A 24,112-nucleotide genomic window follows, 5' to 3' on the forward strand; every position below is an offset into this window, starting at 1 on the left:
CCGCCGAGGCCGCCAGCAGCGCAGCGGCGGCCGCCGAGGCGCGGCCATTTGCCTCAGGTCGGCGCCGGGGCGCAGCCGCCCCTCCATCACCTACCCCCGGCCCTCATCGCCCTCCGGCCGCGTCCGCCGAGCACAGCCGCCCCCGCGGGGAGCCGGCGGCCCGCTCCATCCCCCGCCCCGCTCCCCCGCTAAGCCGCTTAGGGGATTGCGGCCGCCGTCCCGCCGGGGAGGGGGGAAGGGGTTACCTGGCTCCAAGGTGCAGAGCAGGCGCGGCGCCGTCCGGGAGATGCAGCTGCGCTTCTTGAGGACGTTGCTGAGGATGGTCCCTACGCCGCCGCCCGAGCTCTGCCGCTTCAGGCATCGCCCGCCCCGCCGCAGCGAGCCCGTCAGCCTGTCCTGCCGCATGGCAGCCCCGGCCCGCCGCCCCCCACCCGTACCCCAAAGCTGTCCCTAGGGCGGCGGGGAGGGCAGCATGGCGGGGAGGGCGCAGGGGGGTCCGGCCGGGCCGGGAGGCGGCGGCTCTCCCGGCTGGCGGGGATCTGCAGTGCAGAGACAGCGAAGTCCAAGTGCGGGAGAGATGAGGGAGGACAAGGAGAGGAGAAAGGGAGGGAGAAAAAAAAAAAAAAAAAGGCTCCCGCCCACAATCCTAGCATCACCGCCTGAATAAACCAGCAGCCTCGCCTCTCCTCCTCCAGCACCACCTGGGATGCAGCAGCAGCTCCCGTTAGAAATACGGGCAGCCCGGCCCCGGGGGGGGAGCAGAGGGCTCCGTGAGAGCGGCACATCCCCGGGCTGCACACAGACCACCAGCACCGCACAGGTCTCACTCCTACAGCGGGCGATACTGAAACGTCTGACCAGAATTATAGGAGCTAAACATCCAGCAAAAAGCCTTCTCATGTGGGATTCTGGCCCACAGCTGGACGTGCCCCACCGCCCCGCTCAAAGCGCTGTCCCGGGAAGGAGTCCCACAAGCGCTACCAGACCATGGAAGGGGAGAGGGATGGATGTAACAGCACCTCAAAGCCAGGGCGGGCTGGGGTCCGGTCCTGCAGCGGGGACAGCCCCAGCAGCAGCAAGAGCCGACGGGCTGCACAGTTTCTGTGGTTTTCTGACTTTCCAGCACAGAGACTTTGAACATCCTCAACTAAAATATCAGCCTTTTCTGTGAATCTAAACTGCAAACTCACCCACTACTAATGATGTGCCATACATGCACTAAACAGTTACAAGAAGCTATTCAACAGCATTTTATCAGATGCGTTTTCCAGTGCCATCTGAGCTAACGGCACCTTAAAAGGCTTTGATACAGAATTTCAGTCTAGTGGTTTGATTGACAAGACGGAAAAGTATTTGCAATAATGATAGCTTTTACCATCTAAACCACTCAGCGTTCTGGTGGAAGGAGAGCACATTGAGCCCTACTAATGTGGTGTGATTAAAGACAAACCTATGAGAAGTCTGAGGCCACCTGCCAACATCTGTAGCTTTGAAACAACAATTTGCTCCTTTATTAAAAAAATGTTTTTCTCAGCCACTTTACAAATATAGGAAAAAACTGGCAACAGATAAGCCGCAAAGTCAATTATATAAAAGATACACGATATAAAACACAGAAGCAATCCTTTTTTTTTAAGATCAGCTATAGCTATCTTTAGAAGTTACTGTTAATTTTTCACAGAAGCATGATTTTGAGCATGCCTCTTTAAATATCTGGTTTGGCTTTGGAAAAAAGTCACTACATTGGAGCTGCTAGCTTGCACTCTGAATAGATAATTAAGTCTGTGTGTCGGTGGTTCTTTTTTTAACAAAGGTGACACTTCCCTGCTGATGTAGATGATGCAAATCACTTCATTTCAGTGCCAGCTGGAGATGATGATTTAGTGGTTAAAGCATCAAATTTGAAATGAATTTTTCTCCATAGGTGTACAGATTGTACCAACGGGACTGTAACAGAAACGTTTAAATACAGAAATAACCATGTAATCTCTCTAATATTATTCTCCTCTTGCTTAAGCAGCATACGCAAATAGCACCACATCGTTCTTGGATCATTTCAAGACTGGCTAGCCCAACATCACATACCGTTGCCCAAAGACTCAGGAACCACAGCCAAAGTTTCAGGAAGCACTAATTATCCATACAGTGAGAATCAGTCATCCCACTAAATTGAACATAATCATATGCTACCTTCAATTTTTAAACAATTGCAAATCAGCTCTAAGACAGACACCAATATTTAACTGATGAGGATAACCAGCTCTCGAAGTGAGAATTCAGTGTCCTCATTACTGCTATTTCTCCTACTTGTCATTTTGTCACTCTGTAACAAAACCGGAAACAATCAGGACAATCATTCTGTGACTTGGACCATGGCAAATTCTAATGACCAGCGTACCATTAAGGATGCCTTCCCACATGCCAGCCAATTAATGCAACATTAATCTTAAGAAAAAAAAAATGCAAAAATGAACTCCAGGAGACAAAATGAAGAAGCCAAGCCATACTAATGTGTTTGATGACTCACTGGATCATTAGCACGAGTGGATTTTAGAGACACAGATTAGCCTCCCATTAAGCATACATATACATATCTTAAGGGCAAGAGCCTAGCTTTTAGGAAAGCTTGGGGTTTAACCACTGATCAGGCAAAGTCTCCAATTTGCCTGTGGCGAGACACGTCCTGCACCACTCCCTGGACTTGCAGACACCTAGGCATGACACTACATGTCAGCAGCTTGTATAAATTCACCACTGTTAAGTTGTAAATAGTCTTCAATGATGGCAAAATTTCAGGATGTATGGAACACTCAAGCTCACAGACAAATCACTGTAATTTCAAGTTGGTGAAAATGCAACAAATTTGAACCCAAAGATGTCACCAGCCATCATGAATCTTGTTTGGTCCACCAGTTGCAGAGAGGTCTGACCATGTCCACAAGCCTTCACCTGCAATTACTGATAAGACAGATGATACTCAGAACGGACTTGGGGGAAAAAAAAAACAAACTGGTTTTGGCTAGCCCAGATATTTCAGCTCCAGATAATTTGTAATAATCAACCTGAGACTTTGCTTTTTTTCCCCTCTGTAGTTTCTCACTTATTCCCTCCCACACAACAGAGTCACTTTCTGAAAACCTTACCTCCTCATTTGGTAACTTTTTGCAGTCTTACCCCCACCTGCTAACTATGCTTTTTAAGGCATGGCATACTTCATAAGGAATATTAGTTCACATGTATAACTTGCTCGATTGTTACCATCGGCCGTACAGTGATCGTTGATCACTGCCAGGTACTAACCCAGAGAAACCAACTCCATTTACTTTAAACCTTCTCATTCATTGTCTCTTCTGTCTGCACCAGGACAATGAGGTAAGAGTCAGGCAGCTAGAAAAGGAGAATGAGCACAAGCAGATGGGGCAGCGACAGGAACAGCAGAAACGGGGCCACAGCCTGATCTCGCTGTTAAAGGACACATTTGTCTGCATGGAGCTTTAACTACCCAAACCCAGGATTCATGGAAGGTACAGTTCACTGCTTCTCTTCTGATGTGTGCAAAGACCGAATGTAATCAAAAGAGTAAAAAAGTCAAGACATCTTCAGCTGAGTCACTATCTTTCATGAGCTCCACATCCTCCCCTTTATTTCACATAAAAGCGTACAGACCTCCTGTAAATTTGATTCGCTTCACAACATCCCAGTAAAACGGTGAGAGTTTGGGGAGAAAGCTTTTTTGCCACAATCCTGGACACCTGTGCTAGCATAAATACTTAAAGCAACACATACCCATTAAAAAATATATTATAATAAATATATTGTGTGATAATATTGCCATACATTTCATCCCAAAGCATTTTAGAAATTATGTTTAGGCAGCATCACTACACCAGCTGCTGATACAGCAAATATCAGAAGCCATGTATATATCAATAGGATAAGAGGAAAAAAATCTATTGCAACCACAAAGCAAAACCTATTGTATTGACCACATCATAGGGCCATTGTCTGCCAAGTCCCACAGTTCCATATAGAACCTTTAAAAGCCCACAAAATGTTACCAGGAAACGTAATCCAATTACCATTTGGCTCAAAATAGCTCTGCAGAATTTAGAAAAATCAAGAAATTTTAATCTGTACCCAACACATGTTCTGATGTGCATTCTAGTTCATCATGAGCTTCAAAAGAGGAAAGATTTCACTTTCAACTTGTAAAGTATAAGAGAAAACACATGGAATGAAATATGTCCACTTTGGAAGGAAGAAAGGATAAGGCAGTTTGAGATTCTCCCAGGAGAATCTATTTTAAATACATTTAGTTAAATGCATTAACCCATCTTCACCACTGGAGCACAAAATTCCTACCCTACCCACTTCTAGACGTGTTCTATTAGTAAACATCCACCCTGCTAAAAACAGCTCCACTTCTTTCTGCTTGATCCTAAAAGCCTAAAAACAAGTGTGACCCACCTGGAGTTTCACACTCCTCCAATGCACGAGATGGAGCCACCTCTGACAGCTTGGAAAGAGGCCTCTGGCTCATTGGGTCTTTGACACCGAAGGATGCTACAGTGCATGTCCTTGAACCTGAGAGCCCAGCGCTCCTCCCACCTCAGCCTGCAAGGAGAGCATCACCTCCATTGCTCCCAGCACTGCTCTACAGGCTCTGTTTCCAACTCGCTGCCCCAGACACTGGAGTCGAGCAGATGCTCCGATCTAGCAGCTAGCTGTACCTCCTGTGGGAACCTCCAAAGCACCGTTTCGCATATTCACAGTTGCACGAGCACATGAGGAGGGAGTCTCTGGCTACGAGTGGACAGATCTGCATTAGGCAGAAGGAGAACCATTATTTTATACTAACAGATTCAGTTCTGCCACCAAATTGGCCTTTGCTCTCAGACAAGTCATCCAGGGTTGTCTTTATTGGACAAAGGAGGGTTCCAGAACCTATACAAAAGTGAAGTTTTGCTACTGTGTTTGTGCCTAGAGACGGTTCATTTTATGGACTTTCAACAAGTAGGAGTCAGGAAAACGGTGCAGCGTGTTGACGCGCCACAGTCATCAACACAGCATGAATATTTTAAACTTTTCCATTGCATTAGTCATCATTTGTATCACTTTGTACATAAATGTCACAAAAGAGGTCAGGACCTCACTGTGTCCTATCTTAGATATCACAGACAAAAAGAGCAGAGCCAATCCTTGCCTCCAAAGGAAAGGTATCAGCGCAAACATAAACTACACAATGGACAGGAAATAACACTTATGATTTCCAGAAACTGAGAACCAAGATGGAAATGATTAGTCTCAGGAAGCGTGCAGCAGAGCTGAGAAACAAATCCGAACATGCTCGATTCTGGTCCAATGCTTCCCCTTCCTCTAGACATCAGGCACACAGCCTTCTTACTTATTTTTCCCTTGAAAAACTGACAACACAGTAAGTACTCTTTAACAGCACATTCTCTTGAAGGAAGCCCTAAAACAGCCCCCTTGTTCTTGGAGCATTTAAACCAAACTAGAGGGTATTTTTGAGTATTCTGGAGTATTTTTGTATTAGAGAGTGCACTCTGGCCATGAGGCCTTGTCTACAGCTAATATGCCTGACAGAGAATATTGCCCACATGTTGTTAGCCATATCTATTGAGGACTGATGTAGAGAACATCATTCAAATAGCACTGTGTAGTGTATATCTTTCAGCAGGAAATTAATCTGCAAGGCTATTACTACTATTAGAGCTCCTGTAAGAAGCTCACAACTGTATGCACACTACATGATCCTTCAGCTTATCACAATCAGGATTTGGCCAAGACAGAACTTCAGACTCAAGATTCCTTATTATGATTTTTAGTATTTGTCACTGTGCTCCTTCCCTCCCATACTCACTATCCACTCCTATGTTCTGTACTACACATGTGCATACACTAGGACAGGATCGATGACTGTTGACAAATGTAGAGAGAAAGAGAAGGTCTCTTCAAGAGAGCCAGCTCTCCTTCACCTCAACCTCAGCTACCCACAAATTGTGTTGTAATTTATCTTTTGGGAGTGATGGACAGTTACACCTAGCAAGTGCATTTACAAGTTGAATAATATTCATAATCATATTGCTGCTTGAAATTTTTGGCAGATAAGATGCAGCCTGAGAAATATGCCAAACTTTTCCATCACCAGTGAAAACATGAAGGCATCTGTAAAACAGTTGTGAAAACAGTTTCTAGCAGCTTACAAACACAATGGGATGGAGCTGTAATGACCAGTTTCCCATCTAGGGAGGCACCACATTCGCCGGCGGTGAATCAGTGCAGGTAAGGCTGACTGCAGTCCCTCAATTTGTAGGTTGTTCTCAAGAGTGGCACAAGATGCTTATGCAATAGTCATGCAGGTGAGAATATGAAAGCCCCCCAAAGCATCACAGGTTGCTAAAACAGAAGAACAGATGTGCCTGTAACCCCTTGGAATCTGCCTATAACCTCTCTCCATTTGTGAGAACATAGCTGTTTCCATGAATGAGAATAGTGCAGAAAGACTTGAAAGGCAGGGTACCAGGGCTAAGGCAGCAACAGCAGAATGCCATGTACTTGTCTGCCAGACCTATGCACAATCCACTACAGTCCAAAGACCCTATTTTCCCAAGTTCTTTAGAAAACCACTCAGCAGTATAATCTACAAGCTTTTCTTAAACCTGTCCCTACAACCAAAATTATTAACTCTCCTCACTCACTCTCTCCATCACACCATTAAAAAGCTGGTATTCTGCAGCACCTGGAGCTCCTAGGCAAAAACTGGTTTTGAGGATGGAAGAATTTAATTTGCTGATAACGCAGCAACCCTGGGCACACAAGTGACAGCAACCGGTGCCAATGGGCTGAGTACAAACCGTGACCTATTTCACTCCAGGTCTTTCACTGGGAAGTGACTCTTCCCAGAGCTTAACAGGAGAGAACTGAAAGAATTCCTGAAAAGTAGAAACCAAGTCATGTTTTTTAAACATCACATACCACAGATCAAAGGCACCTCAAATATTTCAGAAGGAAAACAAAAAAAATCCACTCTGACATTACAGAACAGATGCGATGTGGAAACCTTGATCTTAACACAGGGTTCAGTGGCTGCACTGAAAGGACAAGGCAGAGATATCATGTGGAACCATCCAGGCGAGAAACAAAAAGGGGTATAAATATAATATTGCCTGATCACAAGACAGGAGTAAGTTAGTTCTTCTTATTATGCCAGTAATAGAGGACAACAAACTTGCACAACTGAGTAAGCCTGATATTCTATTAAAACTATTTGTATTCACTGCAGGGCCCATAAATCCTCGTTCTGGGCTGCAGCATTATTGTAGTAAGTGCTGCACAAGCACAGCAAAAAACCAGACTGCCTGCTTTAAAAGAAAGAAGTAAGAGAAACCAAAACACATCAGCATATGGAGGAGCACAGGGAGACAGCAAGATGATACTGGAAAGCATGGTGAACAGTGGTGTTAACGTAAGAGCTGCTGTTGTGTTTCTGTAGGCTTCATGGCAAAGATGAGTACCAAGGGACATACATGAAGAAGGACAATGAGGTACCATCAGGTCAATAAGAGGGCTGAGGGATTAGGTTTTAATTAACTCAAGTTCAACATGGCTAAACATCTACAAGGAAATACCAGCATGGGGGGAAATTGAGAAGGTGCTTGTTTTAAAATGTGAGGCGTGGGATGGAGGTAGGAGGCATGAGCTAACCTTGAATACTGAGCAAGAAATAACAAGGATGTGACAACAGAGAAGAGTAGGTTGTGAAGAGCTTTGGATATTAAAGCAATGAGAGCAACACATAGACTAGATCTGCAATGACCATAAGGGAAGTTTAGGCACCTAGCAATCCTGTGAACACCTATGTACACACGTGTTCCAAAAGGACAAAAGTAAACCTGGGACGGGGGGTGGCGGGGGAGGAAGTTTGCAGAAGCTTTCGATGTCCCCAATGCTTCCAACAAGCTCTTAGTCAGAGAAAAATGATAGATAAGTCAGTGGATGAACCTTCTCATGTTGTGAAATTGGGGTGGGAGGGTGGAATTAAACAACAGCATCCAGGTTTCTTTTTTGTTTTTCTGATTTGGTTCAACTGTATAAACAAACTCTAAAGTTATAACTGCCGTTTGAGCACAGTGATCTGTGTTGTCCTGATGAAAAAAATAAAAGGGGTGGCAGGGAGTCAATTTAATTTATTTTACTCATCTCCTTGATGTGCTGACCGTAACAGTAAAGCAGATCATATGCAGTTACATTAAGCAGATAGTTGCATCTCATGAGCAAGGTAAAAGACATGTCATGCAAGGACTGCTAAAGTAACAATAAATTTTAACTGCTGTAGTAACCAGTAGCATAAAGTCAAAAGTTAAAAACCGGAATAAAAGTCCTAGCAATGCTTACATGCTCAATAAAATATATAGTGAGGATCTTTTAAATTAAATACAAAGTAATGAATTGAAGTGAGGTCTCAGGGAACATATGCCCCCCTTTTTTTTTTTGTCAGAGAAATTAACTCTCTACTGAAGCACAGAATTAAAAATATTACTTTGATAAGGAACATATTAAGAAGAGGCCTACATAAAAATACTGCTGAAAAGGGGATTACAAAAATTAAGAAATGTTCCCTAACCTTGCTAAACAATACAAAGTAAATGCGTATCTTGGCCAGTATTCACACCTCAGAATCCCTCTTAAATACTACATGGTCATTTTGAAAAACAAATCACCAATTTAACAGAAAAACGAATTCAATATATGAAAAAAAGAATTCTGACAGGTATGATTTGTAGGCATGCTTAAGATGTTTGCAGAAGAATGGAGATCATAGCAGATTGCAGGCTTCCACCTCTAAAACTGAGCTGCTCTTCCTTTATTAGAATCTGATTATTTGCTTAGCATTTAGCATAGAAATTGAATTTTACAGTGTAGATCACCAGCTTCATTGGTCTGAACTGCTAATTCAGAAACTGCAAGATATTAATCCCCCCAACATAATTAACAAAAGCAAAAATCACCCTATGTCCCCAAGACAAGATTTATGCACAGACAGAACACTATCAAAGATCTTAGATTAAAAACTAATTGGCAAAGTTAGAAAAATTGCCAACCCCAAAGCACTATAGGAATGGGGCCATGTTTATACATAAAAGTTTTTATATGTTGTTTACTCCTGCTCTGCAGCAACGATAAGGACATCCATCAAAGACTAGGCTCAGGCTGTGCAAGGCTTTCATTAGAGACATAGCAAAGAGACAGGTTGTTCCTGCATTGGCCAAGGATAACAGAGTCCTGCTTCCAGCACGGATCCTCCCTCTCCCAGTACACACGGCCCCGGTTACACAGGAATGGAAACTAAATCCCTTTGGGAGTTGGGGAGGGCAATGGGATTCCCTCCAAGAGAAGCTCATATAAGTCTCATAGAGCTCTTGGAACCACAAATCTTCATTAGTCAATACGGAAGTCCTCCAATACCACTCAAGTCCTTTGATCACACATATATTGGTTCCCATCTGCAGATGCCATAAGTTCTGTAAAGCAATGAAAACCCTCCCACAAAGTTTTGCACGTACGTGAAGCTACTGCAGCCCCAAGTCCTCCAGACCACTATAATCATTCCCTTTATCTCCCACATGGGTCATAGCTTCGCAGAGCACATTTTGCAAGTGTTGGAAAAGGAAGCAGCTAACAAAGCAAATGAACCTCAAACTGCCACCTCCCCTTCCTGAAAATAAGTACGCACGTTAGTAATTTAAACAAGTTTGACACAGAGACAGGTTTTTTTCTGAAGCTTGCGAGTAAGACAAAGAGGAGAAAACAGTTATCAGTCACAACAACAGTACTACTCCGAGCTTTTTTACTCAACAGTGTAATGACTAAATTTCAGTTCATAACCCACTCTTACAGGACAAGTTTATTGAACGTGTTTAGGATTAATCAAAGGCTCATTTAGTACTGAAGCCTTGAGCCATTACAATTGATTTTGAACATGTACAATACCATGGAAGCATGAGTTTTGGTAACAGCAAAGCTCTGGTTGTTTATTTACTGCTGCATAGCTTGAGAGCACCCATTTCACTCCCCTGAGCACGTGCTTCTTCTACCAGCCTTCAAGTAGTCTTGTCTCATTAAAAGTTTTGTTTTTAGAGGGCCTTGTAACATGTTTGTCCAGTGACTAGCTCATTAGGTCCCTGACATCACTGGGCCTCTCTAGGCATTACTATAAATACTAGTAATATTTAATTCCTCAGATTACTATTCTTTTTTAAAAAAATTATCAGCTGTGTATATTGATTATCTCCCCATTCTGATCTCCTTTAGTCTCACAGGATCCAAGACCCAATAGCTATTGCTGCCAATGACCATTAGACGAGATACGAAATTAACAGTAACATATTAGGGAAAAAACCACCCAAAACCAAACCCACATGAAACCGTTAGCTACCAATGATGCCTAACCCAACCCAAGAACCAAAAACTGTTCATGCTTTATATTTTGGCCACATGTATTGTATGGATGGCATGGAAAACATATTGATCAGTACCAGATTGCTGTGATTTTAGGGAAGTAACTATAATTTAGAGGGAACTAAATTTAGAAGCCGTTTCCTTGCTGGCAAAATATAGCAAGAGGTTTCCAATTTTTACTAAGGAAGAGATATAAATGATAAATTTGTGTCGCTTGCTTTCTAGAAACTATTTTAGTAAGATGATGTAACATGGAGATGGAACATGGACTTGGCTTCCTTGGCAAATTTCAAGGGTACGTGAGGAGCACTCATTCACTGCTCAGTAAGTCAAATGCAGGTTATTAACAGCTTCAAGGAGAAAAGCATTTTAAAATCTGATGTTCTCATTTAACTCTTCTTCCAGAGCTGCTCCAGCACAGAATTATAAGCAGGACTATTGATCCAAACAGATTAAGTTCATAGCCCACTTTTCTAGCACCTTGTTTTTAAATGTTAAGCTTATCTCACAAAGCTGCAGAAACATAGCTGCTAGCACTGCCTGATGCTCCATAAATCAGTCTATTCCTAGAACTAATTATCCCAAGCAGCTGTTATCCTCCATTTGATCTTCAGTATCCAGGAAATCTTTTCTTCAAAGACTAAATCAACCAAAGAATGTTTAGCGTGTACCATATTCGGAGATAAAACGCATCTGTGTTACTTAAAGGCCATGTACCTTGTTGGGCCTTTTCAGTGAAGCCCTATTAACCCTCCTACAACTTCACAATGTTTAAAAAAAAACAACCAAACAAACAAACAAAAAAACCCCAAAACATTTCATGAGGAAAAAGAACAGCACAGTTACCCGCACTTAAGTGTAATCCCCAGAAGAATAAAAGAGGAGGCAGTGCTAAGCTAGACAAGTGTGAAAGGCTATGCACACAATCTAATTGCACAACGTTTTCTCTCGGGCTGTTTCCACATCCAAAAGCTTGTCAGAGAAAGATTAAAGATTGCAATGACGTGGTATTATAGTTATGCAGCTCGCACAGCCACCCCCACTGTGAGCTTATATTCACAAGTAAACCCTTACATCTTGACTGTCCAACGTTTGCCGTAGCTTTTCGCTACCTGCAGGAATCAGAGCAGGATCTGCCATCGGTTCAGAAGTGCGTCTGAAGGATTTGTGAAATACAAATGCACTCAGGTGCGCTTCTTGCACATCACTCCTTCACACGTGGCCTTTGGCTTCCTGGCGTGTTCCCCATTAATGCAATGAACTCCTGGGTTATACCCTGGATGCTGACAACCCCTCATGGCAAAGTGTGTGACTACTTTCGCACAGAGACCTGCAGGCTGAGCCCTCTGCTCTGCTGGGCCCTGCATCCTGCTCCTCCCTCCCCGGCCAACGATCGCCCTACCCCAGGGCAGGAGCGGGATGAGCTCAGGGTCACGCTCCTCCTGAACCTACCTGGAAATCAGCACCTCGCCTCAGCTAACAACAATAATCCCTGGGTGACTAAAGAAAAGCCTTGCTTTTCCAGTTTTTCATGGAGCTATTAGAGTAATCAAACTTTACCACTGATGAGGTATCCATCTGAAGAGCTGCCAGAGGGAACAATAGCGTCTGACAGTTAGTTCTGACATTCTGACTGACTGACTGGGACTGTAGATGGAGAACAGGCTGTTCTGACTGTTGTTGTCAGCAAACAGCAGCATCCTTCCTTCAGGTGACTGCATGACGCCTCTGCTTGTGCTTATCAAATCCCCCTTCCAAAGTTTCTGCAGCACTAGAGAAATAAGATATCACTAGTTTGAGAACCACTTCGCTCAGGTAAATTACTGTATATATACTCCAAGTCTTACTTGATAAGTAATCAAAAAAAAAAAACCCACATAATAATCTATCACATTAATCCCTATTTCTAATACTCAGGAAGTATTTTATGTAACAAGTACTATCCAATACATCAACTTTTCACAGCACAGCTGTTGTGAGAAGTGTAATTCCATGCACTCAGAGCTCTGCATGCATCACAAAACTAATCCCACAAGGTCAGCCACCACTTTGCAACAGCACCAGGATTACAGTGGCACAGAAGAATATGGAAAAGAAGCCAAGCAGTCAATCTCTTGAGTTGTATGCATGCCCAAAATAAACACAGTCTCAGGTGTAGCACTAACTCCACCATTTCACTTTGTCTCAGCTGCTAGCACACTGACAAGGAATATTTACAACATCCCATACCAAATATTGCAGGACAAGAATTTGGTGGCAATTCTGCAATCTATACATTCCTATACTGAACAATCTGCATTTTCTGTTGTAAAGTAGTTTTAGATTCAACAGCCAGATTATTGCTTACAGAAGGATTTATTGAATCTACTGTTCAGTTCCAAGATAAGCAATGAAGTATTTATTCTGCAGGAATAATTTTTTGCATTGTAACCACATTCGGCTGTTACTACCCTATCAAGTTTCTATATAATAAAAAAAAATAAATACTGTAGAACTATTTATTGGGGAGGAAGGAAGGGGAAGAAAGAAAACTGGTTGCAGTTAGATTAGCAGTGGCTGATGCTCTCACCACCTCAAGTGACCATTACAGATGCCCCTTTCACCTCAGCAGCTGAAGCCAACTACAGAACATGCCTACACAACACACTTTAGCACGTCAATTTAGCCCCACTTCACGCTCACCCCAAGATACCTTGGATGAAAACATCTTTCTAAATGCTAAAAGAGCTCAGTAACAAAGTTGGTTGGGACCCACTTCAATGGAGAGCTGTGCTATAAAATACCAGCTTGTGGAGTGCAAAGTCCTTCCCAGCAGAATGTTATCTTGGATGAAAATATCTTTCCAAATTCTAAAATCTTTCTAGGATTAAAGATTTTAACATCTTACTTGAAAATGGCTCGTTACATAACATGAAATGAAAAAGGGTGAGGTGCCAAAAATCTGAACAAAGCATTTTAGTTCAAAATGGAAGCTTTCTGAATTTTGCTTCATAAGCAATTGACTTTTCTGAGTGGGTGTTTTTTCGTGCTGGAACAAGATATTTTAGTTGCTGTATTCTTAAAGCAGAATTTCCCTCAGAGTGAGGATTCCAGGTTCTGTATTTCTCTAAGCACTAGTTCTTGCCATCTTTTGAATTTGATATTCTGCAGTGGCACAGACCACAAGAACTTTTCAGTCGAGATATGACCAAATCAGATGGCAAATCCAGCCTCTTCCTTTCTAGGAAAAAAGAGAAAAATAGTATCTCCTTTTTAACACCGGAAAAGGAAATAAGCTTTACTTCATCCTAGGAGTCAATAAACTGAAATTAGCCCCAATGTGGCCTCTGAGAGACACTAAATCTGCACAATCACACAATTTGCCAATTTTGTAGGAAGCTCATTGGATAGTTTGCCAATTCAGAATTTATAATACAGCTTTGTTTTTACAGTGGAAAATAGCAGCAAAAGAAGGCGGCAGTCAGCTGAGATATTTCAAATTAGCCAGCCAAGGGCTTCTGTGGACTCACACACCAGTCAGCTCTCTGGGGCTACCACTGTGAAGAGGTGGCTGGAGACAACAAAGTAGGGTGGTCTCTCCCCATAGCACTTACCAATGCTAGTGCTCATCAAGTGATCAAAAATGTCAAAACTCATTACCTACAAGATCCATGCTCTGTGTGCACATTCCACCAGCAGCAAAAATACACTTTAAGGCTGGGAACTTAGTTGATAGTTCTCTAGAAGAACATCCTGTGAGGGGCAATGGAACAGCATGCTGTTGTAGCAGAATTTTACTGACTTGCTGCTCTGTTAAACTACTTCCCCTCACACTGCTTCCTTGAGTGTCAGCATCCTGGCCGTGCTGCTCAAAGACCAGTTCCAAGATGATATTCTCATCAAAGAAAAGTAAGCACGGAACACACTACCTAAAATCTCCCTAGGAGTCTTCAGTTAGTGATTAGTTGTCAGCCTTTTACAGAGAGATGTCACTTTCTGTGCAGATAACTTCCCAAACTGCATAAAACACTATGATAGTAATCTCCCAGTGGCATTTATAAACAAAAAATGTTGCCCTTGCAAAGCATCAACATCACGTTCAGTGTTCCACACTGTTGGTATTATGTTTGACAACACTCACTTTTCTCCTCTTTCTCCCAGACTCACTAACAGATACCCAGAACACACAATCTAATTTACATTGACAAACACTAAACATGACACACACCTACTCATTGAAACAGTTCTTCATGACCTGGTGGACAGCAATGAATGATGCTGTTTGCAGCCCTTCTGCTCCGAGCCCAGTGTTAAAAGGAAAGTAATCCTTCTCAGTTCAGGCTCCTATTGCAAAGGAATAAGCTTTCAGGTTTCCCAGAATCCTGGCTGGCTGAAGCTGAATGAAATACAATAATCAAATGGCATTTAATTTTATATTCACCACTATAGATGGCTCTTTTGAAGGGTTCTCCAGGAATATTTTTAAGCATCACACAACTTACTAATAATGCTGGGTAACAGTGAACAAGCCAGTTAAGATCACATTTAACATCTACAGTCATTTTCCCTCATGCACAGCACATACCCAAGGGACTGGCAGGTGAACTTCACCATCCAGATCAAAAGGACTGCTGCCCAGTGCCCTAATGCAGCTTATGGACCAGGCACACAGCCACCATCCCCACTGAGCCAAGCTCCAGCATCCCTCAATACAGGTTCTCTCCTTTTCTAACTATGCTTTTACTTCACTCCTTGCAAACCAGCCCAGGACATAAAATGGGTGACAAAATCCTTGCTAACCAATCCTCAGACCACCTCCACATATTGAGTCATCAGTAACATAGAAAGCCTCCACTCTGTGCAGCATAACTAACAGTTTGATGAAAATAGCAATAATTAAAAATCAGCATTCTATTTATTTATACACGTATTGCTACAAGTAGGCAACCGATTGTAAAGATAATTCAGCCAACCTTTGGCAACAGTTTAAACAAACAAGATGACCATCACATTTTCAAGCTTATGATTCTGTTCCATTCCATGTCCCTTTCCCCACCAAGAGGCTTCAAAGGGCAAAAGATCAAGTAAGAACAATTAATTAGGAAAAACAAGAAGTAGCCACAAGCAACATATCTTAAATATGCATTTCAAAAAGCTACAGCATCAATTTAAAGGATCAAATTCATTTGCACCCACGAAGGGTACAGACTAGTATTGTAAACAAGGACACAAACATAGATGAGGCAATAGGAAAGCTACTGAACTGAAACGTGCAGCCAATTGAGTCATTTGAGGATGACTCACATGAAATCAGACTGCATAAGAAGTAAACCTCCTATTTTAACCACATCAAAGGAGGAACATACTTTTGACAGATCAATTAAATATCTATTGCTATAAAAGGTTACTGAAGCAGACTCATCTGGCTTCAAACATCAGAGAAACTGAGTTAAATTTAAAATGTATTAGACCAACACCTTGAAAATGAGACATGGTTTTCTAAATGAATGACCAACTGGGAAATCCACTTGGAAACCTAAATTAGAGTTGAACAGAACAAGTACATGATAGTCTGTCTTTAAATTGCAAATGAACACTGGAAATTGCACAGAAATTGTTATTTTTAATTTTTAATACAGAACATCCTCCTCTAATATATATTTCAGATTTTAAAGTGCAGAACATGAAAAGAAAATACGCGCTTAAAATTTGGCCCCTAACTTATAACAATGGAGATTTGAGATAGGGTGGGGGGCATAGGGCAAAATTGCCATAGCAGCACCATTCACTGCATAACTCAATTCTTCATAAAGAAATTAAAAAAAAAAAACACTAAAAACCAAAAAAACAGAGCAACCAAGGTGTTCCAGGTTAAAAAATATATATACAACTGCAAGAGAACACCAAACTACTGGGAAGTGAGTGGAAAAAGACAGATAAGCCACACACATAATTTGACCTGCATGAATTGTTACACATGTACACAAGTGTTTGCCCTATGTTATGAGACATCTGATCCAGAGTGACAATCGTAGAATCATATCATAGGATTCCAAGTTGGAAGGGACCTCAAGGATCATCTGGTCCAACCTTTCTTTGCAAAAGCATGGTCCAGACATGATGGCCCAGCACCCTGTCCAGCTGAACCTTAGAAGTGTCCATTGTTGGGGAATCCACCACTTCTCGGGAGAGATTATTCCAATGGCTGATTGTCCTCATTGTGAAAAATTTTCCTCTCCTCCAAGAACCTTATTAAATTCACGTTCAATTAAATCAATATTAGCTGTGTTAACAATCCACAGTATATTGTATTAAAACTGTTCTTACACCTTTAATCAAAATTTCATCCTATCAACTAAAACCTGAGAATGTCTGTCTTGGTTTTATAACAAATGTTGAGGGAAGAGGAGGCATGGAAAAAATATATGAATAATTAGCGCATGCAAGAAAAAGACAAGGAAGAACCTATGAAAGAGATAGAGGAATAATGTGAGGAAAAACTCGGGCGGGGGAAATGGTTTGACTGAGAGCCAATGGTAGACACTGCAGGGTAGACAAGACATAGGGAGAGCGAAAAATGGAACAGGGCTGAGAAGTCCAATATTTGAAGACTGGGATCAAGCAAGAAAAGCTAATAAAAAGGGGAAGAGGAAAAAAGAAATGGAAGGTGGGACAGGACACACAGATGTGGCAGGGCTGAAGCTAAAGAGAAACTTTGGAGGGAGGGAGCAAGGAGGGAGAAAACAGGAGTTTAATCTGGATGTGAGAGTACTTTTGCATATCTCAGTTGCACTTATGCAGAGACACCTGACAATGGTGATTTTGCCCAGTCCTCTCCTGACTAACCCATACAACTACACCATCAGGCAAGGCTTTCCCAGTTTCTTCTCAGTGAGTTCCACACCCTGTGAGGAGAGCTGCTGCTGCAGAGCCAGCAACACATTCTCAGAAATTGAGGAGACTTCATAGCCCGGCCCTCTACCAGGAAACTCTCTCACATCCCCTGGGAGCACACGGGGTACCAATCTGGGCCCAGATGATGCCAGTTTGTGCTGCTGGCTTTCTTAACTGTCCAGTTAAGATGCACTCAAAGACAACAACAGGCATTGCTAATAAGCATACACATAAACCTCTGAAATTCTGTAGCTGGACTCCAAAACATTGAGTTCTCTCAGTCAGGAGCGTCTGGAAAACCTCTACAACCATGTGGGAATTAATGATCTCAGTTATAATAAAGAAGTCATTTCTCACCATTTTTCAACTATGTCACATATGGAACCTAGTAGTTCCTTCGTGAATAACATTTATTTGTCAGCCTGAATTTAAATCTTTTCATTCAGTTATTGCCCGACTACATTTGTAAAGCATTTCCCTTCACATTTAAAGAAAGAGTACAAAAGCCACCAAACTATGAAAACCTGAGATACACCTCCATCTCTGCACAAAATTAAATATTCTGTCTCCCTCTACTGGCTCTGCATTAAATCAAACCAGGAAGAGAAAAAGAAAAACTAGAAAGCTGATATTTATTGTTACCTTAGAGAATTCTATACAACAGTCAATGCTGAAATAGCAGAAGAGTAATACTTAACTTTAATCATAGTTTCTAAACAGGTATTACAACAGAGAATACCAAGAGTCTTTCTAAACATAGCATGAGACCCATTTAAATTATTACAGGTACAGAACACCAGAGCTACATTAAAATTAAATTTAAAATCTCTTTATGAAATTTTCTACTAAAGTTATTTATCCATTAAAAATACAAGAGAATATTAATGAATATTAATGAACTTTCTGTTAATATAACTTCAGCTTATTTTATATTGAATCAGATTTAAGCATTCCTGCTTGCTTCCAGCCAGACTGAGTTACAATTGAGCTGGATGATTTTACTTATAAATAATTTATAGATAATATATGCAATTTTTTTAAAAATTAAAATGACAGGCAATCAAAATTTGTGATTCAAAGAACTCCTGAATTGCAATTTGATCAGTCAAAATATATTTAGTAATATAAGCAAGCTGTCACTATATAAAATACAGGAAGAGAAAAAAGAATGAGATGTCTTTTGCACATTCTTTAGATGATAGCTGCAAAGCCTTGATTTATTTTTTACTGAATTCTGCTTTTCTCAGCACATAAAGCACTCTGATTTCTAAGATGGATTTGAAATAATTCACAATGCTGCAGAACAACCCTCTGTCTTGTTACTCCAAAGAAGTCAAAATCACAAGAGTGATTATATTACTAGATCACCTCTCCAATTTGATTCATATCCTACACAGGGTTCCTACTACTACACAGGAAATAGACGGTTGGAGAGAAGAGCAGCTGTGCCTGCCTTTGCACAGCTATTGATCAAATATTGCCTCAAAGGTACAATTACCAGGAAATTTAAAGTTGTACATCCTACAGCAAAAGTTTATTCCCACATTCTCTGTATGGTGCTAGTACGTGTATACTGAGCAATAAAAATCACAGTCTCAATCTATTCCAAAGCAACTGAAGTTATCAGGAGTCATTCAACAAATCCCAGTGGCTTCAGACAAGATCTTAAAGCAAGAAATAATTAAGTTTTTGCTGTCCTGGAATACATACATCTGAATTTTTAAAAATACAAGCTGAAAATTAACATTAGGTAAATAGGCTATATTAATAATAAAAATATCTCACTTAAAGAGATGTAATATACAAACTCACACATAGTCGTCAAAAACCTGCATGCACGTGCATGGATATTAGTCAATAAACTGCATTACTTTAAAACTTCAGTTGTTACTGTCACATTTTAAACATAATGCCCCATTAATTTAAGTGTAAAATGTTACCTGAAATTTGTAAAAACACATTCATATTTAGGATGAAATCCCGTATCCCTTTCAGTCAATAGGGTTTTACCTAACAAATAAGGTCAGGATGCTCAGACCTTCAGAATTTATAGTCAAATCCTCTAAATACTCAAACATGCAAAATTAAAGCAGTCTCATTTAAAAGGAGACTGCAGTATATGCTTAAGTGTTAATGGCACTGAGGACTCAATTATCAAGCTGATGTTGAGAAAGAAAAAGAGTAGGTGAGAAATATGCCTACGCAGCGCATGACGGCCAAGAACTTCATGCTAGGTTTAAGTAAAACAAAGGAACATTTTAAAATGCTTAAAAATTAAGTTTCACAGTAATAGACAAACCCTTAACTACATTAGCACATGCCACTACAGTAATATTCTTTTAATAAAATTTTTTACATGCACCTCAAAGCTCCTATAGGCATTTTTGTGAAAACACCATGCTTTATTTACCGTACCTGAACATTTCTGTACCTGTCACGCTGCATGTTAATGAAAAAATAAGACAGGGAACATTAGGTTATTTTCACATGTCCTTTCTAAAGGTATCATTTCTTTTTACTTACGACATTACATGCAGTTTGACTTTAGTAAAACTAACAAAAGCACTTCAGCCTATTTCTAGATGGCAACTTTGCCAAGTCAAATAAAAAAGGTTTCAGTGTGCTGGAAGAAAAGGCTAAACAATTAAAGAGAAACATTTCTCCTCTTTCCCATGCACCCTCTCCGAACCTCCGAAAACACAGCTGCTGATAAAGAGGCTTGAGGGAAGTAGGTTTGTTTTGACTAATACTCCTCATCTTGAATCAACTCGATAAAAAGGAGTTACGAAGTACTAACAGTGCTCTGGGGAGACAGTTTCCAGTGAGAAGAACTTCCACTTCCAGCATCTCCCTTATAACCATATGAAAGCACATGGTTAAACATGGCGTGCACACCGGAAAATTAAACTTGGACTTTCTGTGAACTAAAGCTGAAAAAGCCTGGCAGACTACCTACAGTAAGGGTTAGTTGTCTAACCAATAAACAAAGCTGAGGCTACAGCAGAGTACCTGGCTGAGGTACCTGAACTTTGCCCATTCCCAGGTGCCACTGACATCACTGGAAGCCAGTCATATCTAAGGAATAGCATAGCCTGGCCTCTTGACTTTAAATCAAGTGCGAGGGCTTAATTGAAATACCTGCCACATTACTGAAATAAATTGCTTGCACTAGTACACTCACACAGAGAAAGTACTTACATCGTTTCTGGGAGACCGCCTGTAAACAAGCTGTGACAATATCACAGTTCTTCTGGACTTTATGTACAAGCCTGTCTTTCTGCTTCAGAAGGCGTAGCAACTTTGCCGATTGAACCGAGATTCTGTAAGTCAGTTCTCGTTTTATAGTTGTTAATTCATCAACATCTGCCAATAAGCAGAGAAAATAACTTCAGTACAGGCCAAAACACTCACAAACAGCTTATTGTAGTTGACACACAGAGGGACTTACCCCGAGGGCATTTGCACGTACAAACTTTCTATAAATTACAAGTTCTATTGGCTGGGATAAATCCCAATTATAAACATTTTCAGGATTTGAGCCAAAGTCTTTAATTTTCTTTTAAACTAAAGTACTTCAATTTATTGCACAGTGTATGAATCTTAATAATTATCCTGTTACAAATTGGAAACTTCATGACAGATGTAGCCAGAATATACTTATAGTAGTGCAACCAGGGGGTAAATCTTAAATACAGAACCTTCCAGAAGCCGCCCGTGGAAAACACGCATGGGGAATAAGTAAACAGTAACAGACAAAGGAACACGTTCAAGGAGCTGCCTGCAAAGCTAGAAACGCAAGTCCAGGGTGAGCTCTAAGTGGGAAACTCTTTACACTAAGATGCAAACTGGGTGGCTTCAGTCACGACCTCAACTCTTTCCACTGGTCAGTCACAGCACCACCAGTCCCTCTTAGGTCACCACAAAATCTCAGCTTAATTCTAATATTCCTGTTGTCTCCCATGTGGTGAGCTTCAGATCCAGGAGGAAAGGAAGTTGTTGGGGAGATGTCTTAAGACCATTAATTTTATTTTGAGTCCCCTGCTCTATTCTAAGAGGCCCACCCCACCAGTGAAAGCTTGGGTCTTGCCTATTGCATGCTGACTGCTTCAGTTCTTCCCTGAAATAGCCTGGTGCAGCTTGCCATCAGCAGCTAAACAGCTTTCTGCTCCCTGAGGCTAAGGTTTCAAATCCTACCACTTTCAATCCAACCATGCCCCCTTGATCCTGGAAGAAAAATCAATTAAAAAAAAATAAAAAATCCATACTTTGGTAACCTGATCCAATGAGAAAAATATTTATGCATCCAGGAAAAGCTACTATTTGTGGGATGGCAAACAGCTCAGCTCATACGGCAAAACTTTTTCAATAATTCTGGAAAGCTTAAAAAGAAGGACAATTTAGGCTGAAATGACAATCAGTCATGGGATAGTGAAGAGCATGGTATGACTGCAAGGGAAGGGAGCCACTGGTAAAACAGTGACCTGTATTTAATAGACACTACCCTGTTCCAGCACCAGCTGCTCAGCTAGAATTCCCAATGACTTGTACCAGGCAAGGTGACTTAAAACACCTATGGATTTTAAGAGAAAAAAAAAATTACTTTGCATTCGTACTGACTTGTACACTCATCACAAAAGTAGTAAGTTGAATTTTATTCTTTCCCATTCATGGCATTTAGCTGTCTCGGAAAAGTCAACTGATTTTGCAGCAAAATCAGTGAGCTGAAATTCTACAAAATATGTTCCTAACCAAGTAAATGTCTTGTTGAGTCCCATTACCACAGGGGACACAGAAGAACTTGAGCTACGTCCTGTAACATCAGATGGCACATCAGCTAATTAAGAGGCCAAACACGGAAGCAGAAAGCTGTTTGCATAGGTCTGAAAAAACACCTTTTATTCACCTCTTGCTTCTTTTTCCCCTTGTCAAAAACAAGAATGACTTAACATCAGGAGACAAGAGGCCTTTGTACAGCCCCTCCTCACCGGGTCATCTTGGAGTCGCAAATCTCAGTCTTTCACAAACATGCAGTGTTGTGGCTACTTAGCTTTCATAAGAATTCTTTGATAGTCTCATTTAGATTTTAGTTAGTTGACTATTACATTTGTATTTTTTTATTACACCTTTTTTTTTTTTTTTCCTGGAAGACATGCTTACCTGCAAATAAGCTTTACCATTGTCAGGTTTAGTTTAAGTCCACTAGAACTAAAAAGACCTGAAAAAACTAACCACCTCTTATGACATGGTATGTGTAGCATCTCTTCTAGCTTAAGAAAAGAGGGACTTTGATTAAAAAAAAAAAAAAAAAAGGAAAGCAGTCATTGATTCATTACAGTAAGTGAAGAAAAACACAGAACTTGGAGAAGCACAAGATCTGGTGCAATCTGTAAGAAAAACTCTAGCAGCAGGTGACCCCATTTTTGCTCCTCTGGCACCTAAAACGAAGGAAGGGGGGAGGGAAGGAGGGAAGCGCAGAGGCGGCCATGGTTTGAAGGGAACACCAGCTAACTGTGCCTGGGAAGCTTCTGGGAGAGACAGCCAGCCACAGAAGCTGCTATAACAGACGCGGGGGGTTACACACACATTCGTGCGTGTAGGTGGGCACGGGCAGCAGAGCGGGGACCGTGAGCTCTAAGCGGGACTCCCCGGCAGGCACAGAGGAGGGAAGCGAGGCGGCGGGGGCCCAGGCGGGGCAGCGAGAGCAGCGCAGCGCAGGGCAGGGCGGGCTGTACCTTTCAGCCGCAGGTACTTGACCTGGCTGGGCCGCTGCTCCAGCTCCCGGAGGACGCGGGAGCGGGCGCTGCCCGAGGGGGCGGCCGCCTCGGCGGCGCTGTAGAGCTCGGTGAGCAGCCCGCTCACCAGCGACGAGGTGCGGCTGGACCGGCCACTGCCAGCGCCCTCCTCGTCCTCATCCTCCTCTTCCTCCTCGGCCAGGCTGTCGGCGCTGCTGCCCGCCCTGCCGCCCGGGCCGGCCTCCCCCGCCTCCATCTTCCACAGCCGCCCGCCGGCGCCGCGACCAGTTCCGGGCTCGGCCCGTTCCACGGCGACACGCAAGGCGGGGGGGGAGGAAGGGGGACAGGGGAGCGCACGGGCCGGCGGGACGCTCCCCCGCAGGCAGGAGCGCCGTGCCCCGCCCGGGTCCCTCCCCACGCACCGCGCGGCGTGGTAGAGGCCGGCGGCGGGGGGGGCGTTGCACCTGCCGAGGGGCGGGGAAGGGCGGCCTGGCGCGGCGTGGGCTCCCTCAGGGCGCTGGGCCCCGGGGGCGGTGGGGCTGCCACGAAGGTCGCCCCGGGTCCTGCCGTCTGTCCCGCTGCTGCTCCCTCGCCGGGGAGCCCCCCGCAGCCGTCCGGTCACCGCCCCGCGCCGCCGCAGGGAGGAAGGCGGAGACGAGGGCGTGAGGAAATGCGGGGCCGAGCTCCAGTGAGGCGGCCGTCAGGCTGTCGTTAACTCCGTCGCGCGTCACCCTCCAACAACGCGCGGAGCAGAGGTGACGACAGGGTTTGTGCGGCCCTCGGGGCTCGGCTGGGGCAGCTGTGGTGCCCGCAGCCGGTTCCTGCGGGGGGTAAGGAGCCACCGTCGCCGGTGCAGCCTGCTCCCCCGGACCTGCCCCGGCACACCACCGGCCTGCGGCAGGACAGCCCCGCGCACACACTGCCCGCCGCCAGCGCCCGGCCGGCCGAGGCCACCGAGCCCAACTGTCCACGGCTACTGAGCTTGACCAGCTGTGGCCACTGCATCCAGCTGGTCACGGCCACTGAAC

General features: G+C 43.0%; 2 protein-coding genes across 3 annotated transcripts in view; both read right to left on the reverse strand.

Moving 5' to 3' along the window:
• TBC1D30 (TBC1 domain family member 30) overlaps positions 1 to 617 on the reverse strand; it is a 30,809-nt gene extending 30,192 nt beyond the window's left edge. The window contains exon 1 of one of the 2 annotated variants that reach the window (XM_014964126.1): positions 246 to 617. In XM_014964126.1, coding sequence (XP_014819612.1) covers positions 246 to 405 — 160 coding nt within the window. In that variant the 5' untranslated portion in view covers positions 406 to 617. The remainder of the gene's footprint in view (positions 1 to 245) is intronic. The other variant, XM_014964127.1, reaches the window with a different exon arrangement.
• A 19,148-nt stretch (positions 618 to 19,765) lies between these two features.
• Positions 19,766 to 24,089, reverse strand: LOC106901003 (translation initiation factor IF-2-like). Its single transcript, XM_014963326.1, has 4 exons — positions 23,956 to 24,089; positions 23,085 to 23,767; positions 20,551 to 20,715; positions 19,766 to 19,791 (listed from the first exon to the last, which is right to left on the reverse strand). The coding sequence occupies exons 1-4, from the start codon at positions 24,087 to 24,089 to the stop codon at positions 19,787 to 19,789; spliced, it is 987 nt and encodes a 328-aa protein (XP_014818812.1). The 3' UTR covers positions 19,766 to 19,786.
• Positions 24,090 to 24,112: the final 23 nt, after the last annotated feature.

Source organism: Calidris pugnax, unplaced genomic scaffold (genome assembly GCF_001431845.1).
Source record: "Calidris pugnax isolate Ruff unplaced genomic scaffold, ASM143184v1 scaffold44, whole genome shotgun sequence".
Lineage (NCBI taxonomy): Eukaryota > Metazoa > Chordata > Aves > Charadriiformes > Scolopacidae > Calidris > Calidris pugnax.